We start from the raw sequence: 12,074 nt of genomic DNA on the forward strand, positions 1-12,074 counted from the left end.
TATAACTTTGCTTCTCAACTCAACCATCCCACTCTGTATTGGATTATTGAATCAGCCACTGAGCTTTTTTATCATTGTCGGACTTCCCTGGAAAGTTAATATGGTGTGTATATTTGTGTTTTTGTGTGTGTGTGTGAGAGAGATCATTGAAGGAAACTAAGTGCAAAAAATGAAGGAAAATTGTTGCTACGGCTGGGGGCACACCCAAAACTGTGACCACGACTCACTTAGCCATGTTTGGGTGAGTGCATTCAAAAAGTTCCAAATTAAACGAATTAGGGGCTCTTAGCATGCTCCATCTCAGAGGCCTTACTGAGAATCAGCCCTGAAACTGTTAATTTTAGTGAATGATGGATCGATGAGCTTCAGAGAATTATAGGAGCTCCAAATCGTTTGTTTTATAATGGCAAAGGAAATACAAGTGTTTCAGAGTATTTTTGGATCCTTAATCGATGAGAAGAATTGTGTTTGAGGTGAGACCAGACGGGTCTATACTATAATCAGGTCATAATGAACCCAAATTTGAAACTTTGGGATACACTTATAACTACCTCCTTTTTTTGATATGTTAACAGTGAGAATAGAGAGCGAGATGTTATGTTGATTAATGAATATGATGCCGCGCACACACAAGTACACATATATGCATGAAAGCACAAATAGATGGACGCAAATGGGTTATCGATCCAACCTTAAGCAAAGCGAGAGAGAGATTCATGATCAGTGTTATGATTGTATCAATTGTAACAGGAGAAAGGTTAGTTGGAAACAAACGAGAGAGAGAGAGAGAGTGTCAAAAGAACAGTGCCGGTAACAAGAGGAATATGGCGCTAGGTGAAAAGAGGCAACTCTGGCTTCTTGTGAGCTGAGGTCCAAACTCCGGAGGTGGCGAGTAGGGTTTTGAACTTGGTCTGAAATCGCTCTCTGCAAACACCCAAAGGTCATTTTTATTAATTGAATTTTTTAAAACAACAGAATTGGACAGTCTCTGTCAAGTCTCTTCTGGGAATGGGGTATTACATCGGGAGCATCATAGCAATGCTCAGGATCGGGTACAGGACTCAGATGTTGGAACCCTTTTAATATTTGAAAAATTGTTTACTGTGACGTCTTATAGATCGAAATTGGATGTCCATCTAAAAACAATTGAAACTAACTGTCTAAATATTTTTTTAATGAAATTATTATTTTTAATTTTTTATATTCCATGTCCTAAAAATTTAAGTACAAAAATTCATTTCAAAAATAGATTTTCAAGAGGCACCTCATTTCTGCTCGAACTTATAGAAACCGGGTCCTTAATATTTATATATTGATTTTACTTTTTCCCGACTATAAGCAATAAAATGAAACAAACATGCCATTTCGCTGAGAATGGAGTTGGGTCGTGGTGGTAGTACTACATGTGTCCCAACTAAGATCCTGGAGGTTTTCATTCTCATGAAACCCCTTCATCCCCATTGCATTACCCCCAAAAAAACAAAAAAAGAAAAAAAAAAAAAATCTTGAAAAAAAAAAAAAAAAAAACAAGAGAGAGCGTCAATACATTAAATCAGGTGGATATTTTGAACCTTTTTCTTTAGGCTTTCTGAGATCGAGGTGCTTTAGGCAAGGAATGCAATAGTGATTTGAAATCAGGAATCCGGACTTGGGTGGCCCAATCACTATGCTGATGCAGATTACCTCGACCGAAGTAGTGAAAATTTGGTTAAAATAAAAAGTAAAACAAGGGAGATTGTGAGAGATGGTGACCCAGATCACCCACCCACCAAAATGGATCCGGACCGGCGACTCCTAATCGTTATGCGCTAGGCTACGAAAGGATGATACGGAGGCTCACCTGAGGGACTGGGAGAAGAGGCATGGAGATGGTCCGTCTCATTCGTGCTTTCTGAGTCTATGGAACACAAGAAAAGATCCAAGAAAAAGTTAATCTCTCTCTCTCTCTCTCAAGGCAAGAAACAAATCAGAACATAGAAGAATAGCAATAGAAAAGGAACAGACGCGGAGTCTCTCTCTGTCTTCCTTGCTTTATCAGAGCAAGCCATGGATTTATTCCTCGAGTCAAGTTGTTTGCTACTCCAAGTTTATATGTAACTTGAGTATAGTGAAGCGTGTGAAGTAATAATTTATCCTTCTTAAAAAGCGTAGAGTGAGGAAAAAAGAGGCAAGACTGACTGTTTGTTAGTTATGGGCTAGAGAGAGAGATATCAATAAATACAGAAAAGAAAATTATTTACCCGAAGGCGTTCTTAAGGGAGGCAAACTCTGGGATCCTGCCAAACCAAAAAAAAAAAGAAAAGAAAAGACAAGATTAAAAAAAATAAACCCAAAAAAATGCAAAATAAAGGAAAAGGAAAAAACCGAAAAAAGATGAGAATACTCATATTCACTAGAATGGAATTATTCCTTTCAATGAAAAGAGTGGAAAAAGGAGAAAAAGAAAAAAGAAAAAAAAAAGGAAATGAGTTATGAGAGGATGAGAAGGATGCTTGACACCCAATTAATCTCAAAAGAAAAAAAAAGAATACAAATGCTCATATTCCACATGAAGCATAATCATGTACAAAAAATGAACATAGAAGCCCATTTTTCTCATCTTAAAAAAGCATCAACAAATTATTTTAGCACAAAATACAAGTTAATCCCATTCTTTCATCAACCGAGAGACAAAAGTACAAAAATGACGGTCTAGATAAGATGTTGGGACAATTTATCAAAATATCCACACAAGATGGATCATTTTTTGTCTTGTAAAAAAAAAAAAGGATGGATCATTTTATGTTCTACCCCATATGCAAATATTTCCAATATCAAGATCATGTGTTATGAATATTTTGGAGCTGAATCAAAAGATATGAGCAATACATTAAATTATTTATCTCTCATAGTTAATGTGATAAATTTTGCTATCTTGTAAGATACACTTGGTTTTAGGGAAACTCTTTTTTTTCATATCCATATATATCGAGATTGAGATTTATGGGAGGTTTTATTGCTCATTGAAACAACGCTTTTCCGAGATCTTACTTTCATAATATAGGATTGACGCCTTATATAAACTTTTTCCAAAAGATAACAAAGAATACAATGCCAAAAATACATCAAACAAATTAACAGATTAATACACTTACCATCACAGCTCAAAGGTGGCTGGCCACAAAGGGCAGGGAGTTCGAGGACACGAGTGGAATTAATTAGAAAGCCGAGGATAGTGGGATCCACTACCAGGTGGCACGTGCAAAGAGGAGTGGACTCCATCACTGCCTTGATAGCATCGCAGCAACGATCCGACGGTACAGACTGAGCCTCATCAGTGAGGCCCACCAGCGAGAAGGAAGCAAGGCACGTGTCGAGGAGGAGGATGGCCTCCACGCAATTGTTTGGGGCGCGGGTGGCACACGTGAGAGAGGCACGTGCGATGAGGACCAGGAGGAGAAAGCGGTTCATCATCGCTGAGAGTGAGAGAGAGAGAGAGAGAGAGGGAGAGGGGGGGGTTAGGGTTTCTTGTGAAGAAGAAACTTGGTTTCTTCCTCTTTCTTGAGGGAGAAATGGAGTACGGTCCTTGTTTCTAGAGAGAGAGAGAGAGAGAGGGATGTTTCTTGTTTCTTGAGAGAGGAGGGAGTTTCTGGTTTCCTGATCGCTAATAGAATGGGGGCGGTGGTTGTTTCTTGAGAGAGGGGCGAAGGTTATTGTTTCTTAACAGAGGAGGCCTTTCTTGTTTATTGAGAAAGAGAGAGAGAGGAAAGAAAGGGGTTTCTTGTTGAGAGAGAGAGAGAGGAGAATGGATTGTTGAGAATGAAGGGGAGCAGAGAGAAATGGGGAGAGAGTTTGTTTGGAACAGAGAGAAAATGGTGAGGCAGTTATGCCTTTTCCTGGAGAGAGAGTGAGAATGGATGAGCGTCGTGTTCTTGAGAAATGGAAGGAGCGTTCTTCCTCGCCTGAGCAGGAGGAGACAGAAGAGTGATGTTTTCTTTATTGAGATTTGAGAGAGAGAGAGAGAGAGAGAGAGAGAGAGAGAGAGAGAGAGATAGGTTACTGAAATGGGCTTCAAACAACTGAGCTGGACGATATCGCCCCCCGAGTTATTACCGGCCTCATTGTATACACTCCTCTTCTTCTTATTCTGACTGAGATCTATTTAAAAACATTGCTGAGTGTTTTTCTTTTGCCGTAATCAGTATTTTTATATTTTGAATTTCTTAAAGATATCTCAAATTGTTAATTTCTTTTTTCTTAATCCATTTTTTTTCTACATTGTAAGCTTATTTTAACTTTTTTAAGTTGTTCTCGGTTTCAATTTACTCTTACTACTTATTTATTTTTTTGAATTTTTAAGCGCCAAAAGACCCTGAGCTGAACTGTTGCTTGGCTCTGCCAATGGCGGAGTTGATTTTATACACACATGGGCCAAACACTTCCTATATATTCTCCATAGAAATTTAGAACCACAAATAAATTATATCATAAAGCTTCAATACATAAATACGAATTTCATACAAAGACCCGCAAAACAAACAGGAAAAATACATATTAAAAAAAATCAATAAATCATACAAAATTATACTAAGAATGACGTGCTCAGTAGAAGAAGGTTCCTAGAGCCAGGGTTAGGATGAAAATTGGTGAAATTTGGGGAAGTTTTTTGGCTGAATTTGTATTGAGACTTGGAATGAGGCTCCCGAGGCTTGGAGTTGAGACCGGTGGCAATGGAGGTGGATCAAGCGTTGCCGATGGCGGCGGCGAGAAAACCTCGGTAGATGGAGGGGGTGCCAAATCTTGGGGCTGCACCACTGATGGTGTTTGTGGAGCTGAAGAATCTAAAGAGAAGACAGAGAGACACAGAGAAGTAAGTGTTAATGAAGAAAATGAACTATTAATAAAAATAAATATTTCTGAAAGTATATAAAAAGACGATTATTGTTTCACTAAAAGGATCAAAAAGTTATAAATTGACAATCGATGAAACACTACTTGAAAACGGGTTCACGAATCGATTAGTAAAATATAGACAAGTTATTTCACAATTTCTAGATCAATCAAATATGTTCTTAAAAAAATACAATTCTTTTTTCAAATTGCCCCTGTTCCGTATTTACAAACGACGACAACTAGAGGTTTTTTGGTAATTTTACCCCAATTTTCATTAGGGTAAGGCTTATAGGAATTTAGGGTTTTAAACATTTTTCAACACATTTTTAAGAATTTATCTTATTGATATTGAAATTGAAAAGCATGTATTTCGAGAGTAATTTGTAATTTTTTACTCTTTTAAAGGGTTTCAATCCCTTTTTTTTTTATATCTATATATATATTAAAAAATATATGTACTTTGATATGTTAAGGTTAGATTAATGGCTTACCCACCGTCCAAATTTTTAGCTAATAGATGTGAAATTGGTTTTATTTTTTTCTTGATTTAATGCTATCAACAAATAAGATTGTCAATCGGGCCATGTCCTTGGTATGATATAGGCCCAATAGCCATAGGAGTTCAGGCCACTGCAACTAAGCCTGTAGTCCTAGGGTCTTGGCCCAACTTGACCCTGGCCTGTTGACAGCCCAATAGTCTGGCTCTGGCCCATCTTTAAGTCGGCCTATTGCCAGCCCTTGGATGGAGGGCTTTCAGCTCAATAAGGTTTGAAGGCTAACCTAGACTAAGAAAATGGGGACTTGTTTACTACCTGATTCGGGTGCAGGTCCTGCAGGCCCGAATGAGAAAGGACCTGGACAAGGGAATTGGGGTGTTAGTATCTGTAGTAATCAAATGATACATGAAGCATTTTTTTTTTTTTTTAAACTAGGGAACATGATAACATTTATAAGGTAAATGCCAGAGCAATTCAAAAGAGCAACGGCTATGAGGAAAACAAAAGAAAAAAAAAAAACTTTCCGGATTGCAACCTTTCAAAATAAATGTGAATATTTAGGAAATTTCTCAAATATGCTTAACTTTTCAATAATTTTAATTTTATTTATTTTTCAATTCGTGTTCATGTATACTTTGATAGGTACAAAAAGACACATAAAATATTAAATAGTTAAGCTCTTATATGTATTTTGATAAACTTCTCTAGCCATTTTCAGGGATGAGTAGAATATTACCTGGAGCTGGGAGAGGAGTAGCAGAGGCTGCAAAAATAAAAAAATCCTTAATTAGTTTATTAAAAATAAATTTCCTTAACAGAGTGCCCTTGCATTCTACAGGGGTGAGAGAAAGAGAGAGAGTACCCTTGCATTCTACAGGTGGACCGGCCATGTTGCAGGCTTTAGGTAGAGAGATGGCGAGTGTGCGGTTGAAGGGTATAGTGAAAGGCACATTTGCTGTGACCAAGAGACAGACACAGTCGACACTGTTGCTCATGAGGTTCTTGAGCGACCTGCAACACTCCTGAGTTGGAGAGGAGCCATTGTTGGTGCTTCCTGTCAAATAATTTAAGCAAGGAGTGAAGCTAGTGATCATGGAGCTTGTGCAAGCCGAGCTTATTTGTTGGCTCCAAACAGGACTGATCATCGCCCCTACAACCATGCTCATTGAAATGACCAACCGGAGTCCACCTTCCATTTCTACAGTTTTCTTGTAAATTTACAGAGACAGAGAGGAGGCAGAGCAGAGTGATGTATGTGCAGGTGTTTGAGAGAGAGAGAGAGAGTAGAGTGGAGAAAAGAGGATGGGGGGTATGGAATATATACATGGAGCTGGAGTGGTAGATTTTGAGGTGGGTTTGGAGTTCACCAACTTTGGTTTTCTCTAGAAAATTTAGAAGTGCAGTGGAGCCCTTTTTTGTTCTTTGAATTAGTCATGAACACGGAACCCCAATAATTTGGGGATTGAAATACTTTCCTTACTATAATTCTTTGAGAATACAGTATTTATGGATGTACCCAATTTTTTTCTTTTTGAGTCTTATTTTAGTTTGGGAAAAGTATACAATGATACCATCTTCCTTTATAGGACAAGGTGATCGTAAATAATCTTGACTATTGGACGTGAAATTGGGTGTCTGCATTTATTCCATTCAAATTTTTTTTTTTCAAACTTTATGGCAACCAAGCTACTAACTTTCGCATCAAATAGTTCTAACTTTTAAATAATTGTGATATTTTTATATCAAAAGTAAATGGTCTCATTGTACGTAACCCTTTTAATTTGTTGTCTTTTGGAATGTTTTTTTTTCACCCCGAGTCTTCAAAAGGACAATCCAGATCAGATTGATTGATTTGGAAATGGAACAGGCGGTTAATCGGTCCGGACTAATCCTATTAGGGAACTGAATTTCTATAAGGGTCTGGACGAGGACCAAATAGATCACCTCGTTCCCGCATATTTCATTTTTCTCTTATTCTTTATTTTTTATTGACCAATTCTGACCCAGGAGAATGGGTCGGATCACCAATATGTACCGGTTTCCAGATAGCCAATCCACCCAAGCAAAGTAATGCACAACAATATAAATTCAAAAGTTCAGTAAATTAATTACCTAGAATATACAAAAAAGCATAATGTGAGCAATAAGCATATCATGAACTACACATGGGATGCTGTAGTGTTGTCTTGTACCCTAAAATAACCTTTGTTTCCTGTGCCAAAAAGGCTATAACCTCAAATATTCAAAGAATTTAGCTTGATAACCTAATTTTTAATCAAAGAAAAGTGGACGTATAAAATAATGGTTTGGTAAATTAGTTAGTTGTGTAGCTTACCTAATGGCCCGGGTCGTTAATGGCTGCCGAGGTTGGCTGCGGCTTGCTGCCCAAGCAAGGGGCTGGAGCTAGTTTTAGTTAATTATGAGATACATGAATAAAATGTCCCCATGTAGCAATGGGTGAAGTTTGTATAATGTACCTATTTGGTATCATAGAAGTAAGGCGCACCTCTAAATTTTGCTGGAAGATGTAGTTCCGGTATCTAAAATTTTATAATGATCTTAAAATCTATTTTCATCCTTAATTATGAAATTGAAAACTTTAAAAATAGTGTAGATCGAACGGATCTATAAATACTTTAGAATCTTGAAAATAGATGATCTAAATCACTTGTTATGAAGATGCACTATTGTTAGAAATTAGAATCTTTTTTTCTCATATCACTACATTTCAAGATTGAGATGATCAATTTGAGGGTTTTTCAATATCGAAACGCTCCTTTTTGGTAGATTTTTGAAGTGGGTCTTACTTGCATAGTATAAAGTTGACAACTTATATAAACTTTGGAAGATTGTTTCATACAGGTTGGACCGATTTTCTACCATATGAGCTCAACAGGTATAAAACATCCATATTAAAGATGTTTTATAATAGGTCGTCCATCTGAAAATAAATGTAACTAATGGTTCAAATATTTTCTTAATATAATTATTATTTTTAATTTTCAATTTATTTATTTATTATTATTTTTTTTCTCATATTCATGATCTCCATATTAAAGATTATATATTCTCTGAAAATCAAGATCAAATTATATTTTAAAAATATTTTTATCACAAAGCCCACATTTATACAATATTTTTATCACAAAGCCACATAGAAACCGTGTCCATAAACGTTTTCCTACTGGAATAGGTATTTGTTAGGAGGGAAAAGTTATAATAAGGTTGCAACCTTAAAATATAGAATCATAGATGCACCTCAAAAATCTATCGGAAATGTTGTTTTAATGTTGAAAAAACCCTCTAATCGATCATCTCGACATCAAGATGTATGATTATGAAAAAATAAAGGTATTTGAGTCCCGAAAAATGGTGCATCTTGCAACACATTATCTAGACCGTCCAATTTCAACATTTTGATATATTTATAGATCTACTTGATTTTAACCATTTTTTAATTTAAATTTTTTTAATTAGGTATGAAAATATATTTTAAGATAATACTAAAAAATTTTAACAACAAAATTAGATCTTATTTTTTAAAAAATTACAAACACCAGATCGCGTCTCTGCCTATCGCATATTTATTCACACACTTCTTTTTTTTTCGTAAGTTACATATTTATTCATACTATAAACCATCTCTCTCTTACACTATAAACCTTTACTCCAGATCGCGTCTCTACCTATAGCATATTTATTCACACACTTTTTTTTTTTTTGTAAGTTATATATTTATTCATACACTTCCGTGCAATACTAAATCACGCATTCAGTTTGTGTTACGCCATGGAGAAAGTGCCTACTTTTCTATACCAAGGGGGTGTCCACGGGCCGACCCTAGCCTGGGCCTGGCCCAGCCCCACCTAACAAAACTAAAAAAGTTAAAAATAAATAAAAATAGGGGCTAGGCTGGGCTGGTCCTGTTATGGCCTTGACCCATGCCTGGCTTGGCCTAGCGTTTGGGTTCATGATGGCCTGACCCTAACCCAGCCTTTTGGACCGCCCAAGCGCTACTTCATAAGCCAGGCCGCCTCACCTATTGCCGGCCCTCGAGGCTTCCCTCATAATGTTGTATTTAAATCTGTTTGTTATTTTTTCCTCTTCATTTTTTATAATAGGATTAAATTGATGAGATGCAATATTTATCCCAAATTGTAATTAGCCCTCCAAATCTTATTTTGGGAGTAGGAAATTGAATTAATCAGGATCAACTGGTGTATTAAACCACTTTTAGAAAGTTTGGTTAGAGCAACAATATAATGTGCGGAAAACCACCGTGCTCGGCCAAGTAACTCAGCCGACTTTCCCCAAGTTGTGTGTATTATTCCATGGCATGACAAATTTCAAGAATTGCCCAAAAATTGTCAAAAATGTGAGATCGTTCTATTATTATTTTTGGATATAATTTAGATGTTTTTGGAAAAATTTCGTGTGTTTTTGACATAATCCCTATCTTCATATTTTTTTTTTTTGAATTTTTTAAAATTCCCCAAACTATAAAATCAATTTTTTAAAATGAATCCATATGTCTATATTTGTAAGCTTATTTGGACTTTTTACGGATTGCTTTACTTTTGCTACATTTTTTTTATTTTTAAAAATTTTCTTATCGTTGGAAAAGAAATGAGTCTTTCAAATATCGATTTAGTGAAAGGAATGTCCTAGGGAGCGCAACCACTATGCGAATAACTAGTGAACAGACGAGCGAGTTTTCAATGAAAATGAGTCGGGTTGGGTTCGGGGGACCTCAACCCAACTTGACGTTGGACTCAGACTTGACTCAAACCTAGTTCGGGTCCAAATCAATTAGACCCGAAACCCGCCCACCAGGTCAGGTTGGGTCCAGTCTCTAGATAAAAAAGAAAATATAAAACTATATATCAGCATCATCGTCATAACTTTTTCCCTACAAATTGGGATAAACTACACGAATCCTGCCTTGTCATTCTGCTCTATTAATGGTCATATCTTTAATAAGGTTGTAAGTCCCCACGTCCTTTTGAGCTTATCTCTTGCCTTTTTTGAAATTATTTTTATTTTTTATTTTTAATCAAATTTAAAATATGCATATTATATTTTGAGTTTTAGGATTATTTTTAGGGAATTTTAGTTTTTTGGGGATTTTAGGGTTTTTTTATTTATTTTTTACTTCATAAATACTTTTTACAAATATTGTTCACGAGTATTGTTTACAAGGTAAAATTGTCACTATGGAATTTAAGTTTGAGTTAGGATATATTGGACATTTTAATTATTATATAGACATGTAACGTCTTTGAACATTGAATTATAATATATATGAGGCGTGTGGGACTTTGAGATGATCAATTCTACATAATTTTTAGAAATTGAAAAAGAGAAAAGCTTAGGCTTTTGGAACCTTAGCTTAGGTATCAAGATGAAACCCTAGTTTTTTTTTGAATTGTTCTTGTGTTTGGTTTTGTTTCTTGCTGCTTTCGGCTAATGTTTTGTCATTTGTCGATTATTTACCTAGGGTTTGTGATGTTGACAAACTCATATCAGCAAGAAGGAGCTGTAGAAGGGGGATTTTTGTAGATCCGTTTCGTGGTCCCAAAGATGACAAAATTGAAGAACTAAAATGACAAGTTCAGTAGTTGACGCAGCAATTAGCGAGCCTCAATAATGGGCAGGATGGTGATCTTTTAGCCCAAAAGGATTTCAAGTACATTTTGCGCTCCGTGAGGGGAGTCGAATGATGAAGTTAGTGATAGAATACCTAAATGTGGGGAACATCACTGTAGGGTTTTCGATTTGAAAGATGAGATCGAAAATCAGCAGCATGTAGATTGAGATCTGCCACAAATCTTCGACACATAATTAGATGAAGAACAATATTATGTAGGGGATCTAATCTATGATGATGATCAAGATTTTGTGATTGAATTGTACTTGACGACGAAAAAGATGAAGAACCCAATTGAGAATTGATAGATGAAGTTGTTGGTTTAGTCGTTGATGTAAAAAATGCTAGCATGGTGTGTTCTAGAGTTGAATCTAGGCAAATTCAGCAAGGTTACCTGGCTGAAGTGATGTAATTTCAACAAATTTATACGATTAAAAATATTTTACCGACATACAATGACCATTTCCTTGAGGGTTTATTAGTTCTAATGCACAATCATTGTGTTTTGATTAGTGCAATAACCCATAAGTCCCAAGATCATGTTTACAATATTTGAGTTGAAGAATATTGCCGGACTAGGGCCAATTTCATTTTAGCATACTTCAAAACTCGAGGACAAGCTTTCTCCAACCAAGGGAGAATGATGGATGGTAAAATTATTCTTATTTTTTATTTTTATTCAACTTTAAAGAATGTATATCATAGTTTGAGTTTAAGGATTTATTTCTAGTTTTTTTTTTTTAGGGATTCTAGGGTTTTTATTTTTTATTTATTTCATAAGTACTATTCAAAAATACTATTCACATGTACTATTTTAATCATTGTATGGATAAACGATGCCTCTGACCATTAAATTATAAGAAAAAGTTTTCTATGTTCCCCCTACAACCTAAAAGTTCTATCTTCCCGCTACTATCCAGCTGTCAATTTTTTATCAAGGGGGCCACTCACCATTTGCTCTTAGATTCGATGTCTCAAAGTATCTTATTTTTAGTTTTTTTTTATACAAATTTTTTGAGTATGAAATTTGGTACATGGCATCTTCTCATTGGGGTGCA

At 35.8% G+C, this 12,074-nt stretch overlaps 1 protein-coding gene across 1 annotated transcript; it reads right to left on the bottom strand.

Annotated features, from left to right (window-relative positions):
* Window positions 1–692: 692 nt before the first annotated feature.
* LOC18429672 (uncharacterized) lies at window positions 693–6,841 on the bottom strand. The gene is made up of 8 exons (XM_088860423.1): window positions 6,232–6,841; window positions 6,106–6,132; window positions 5,685–5,726; window positions 4,584–4,820; window positions 3,135–3,455; window positions 2,241–2,276; window positions 1,841–1,897; window positions 693–924 (listed from the first exon to the last, which is right to left on the bottom strand). The coding sequence occupies exons 1-8, from the start codon at window positions 6,563–6,565 to the stop codon at window positions 794–796; spliced, it is 1,185 nt and encodes a 394-aa protein (XP_088716549.1). The 5' UTR covers window positions 6,566–6,841; the 3' UTR covers window positions 693–793.
* Between the last annotated feature and the right edge of the window lie 5,233 nt (window positions 6,842–12,074).

Source organism: Amborella trichopoda, chromosome 3 (assembly GCF_054954075.1).
Source record: "Amborella trichopoda isolate Santa Cruz 75 chromosome 3, AtrichopodaSantaCruz75HAP2 v2.0, whole genome shotgun sequence".
NCBI classification, from domain to species: domain Eukaryota; kingdom Viridiplantae; phylum Streptophyta; class Magnoliopsida; order Amborellales; family Amborellaceae; genus Amborella; species Amborella trichopoda.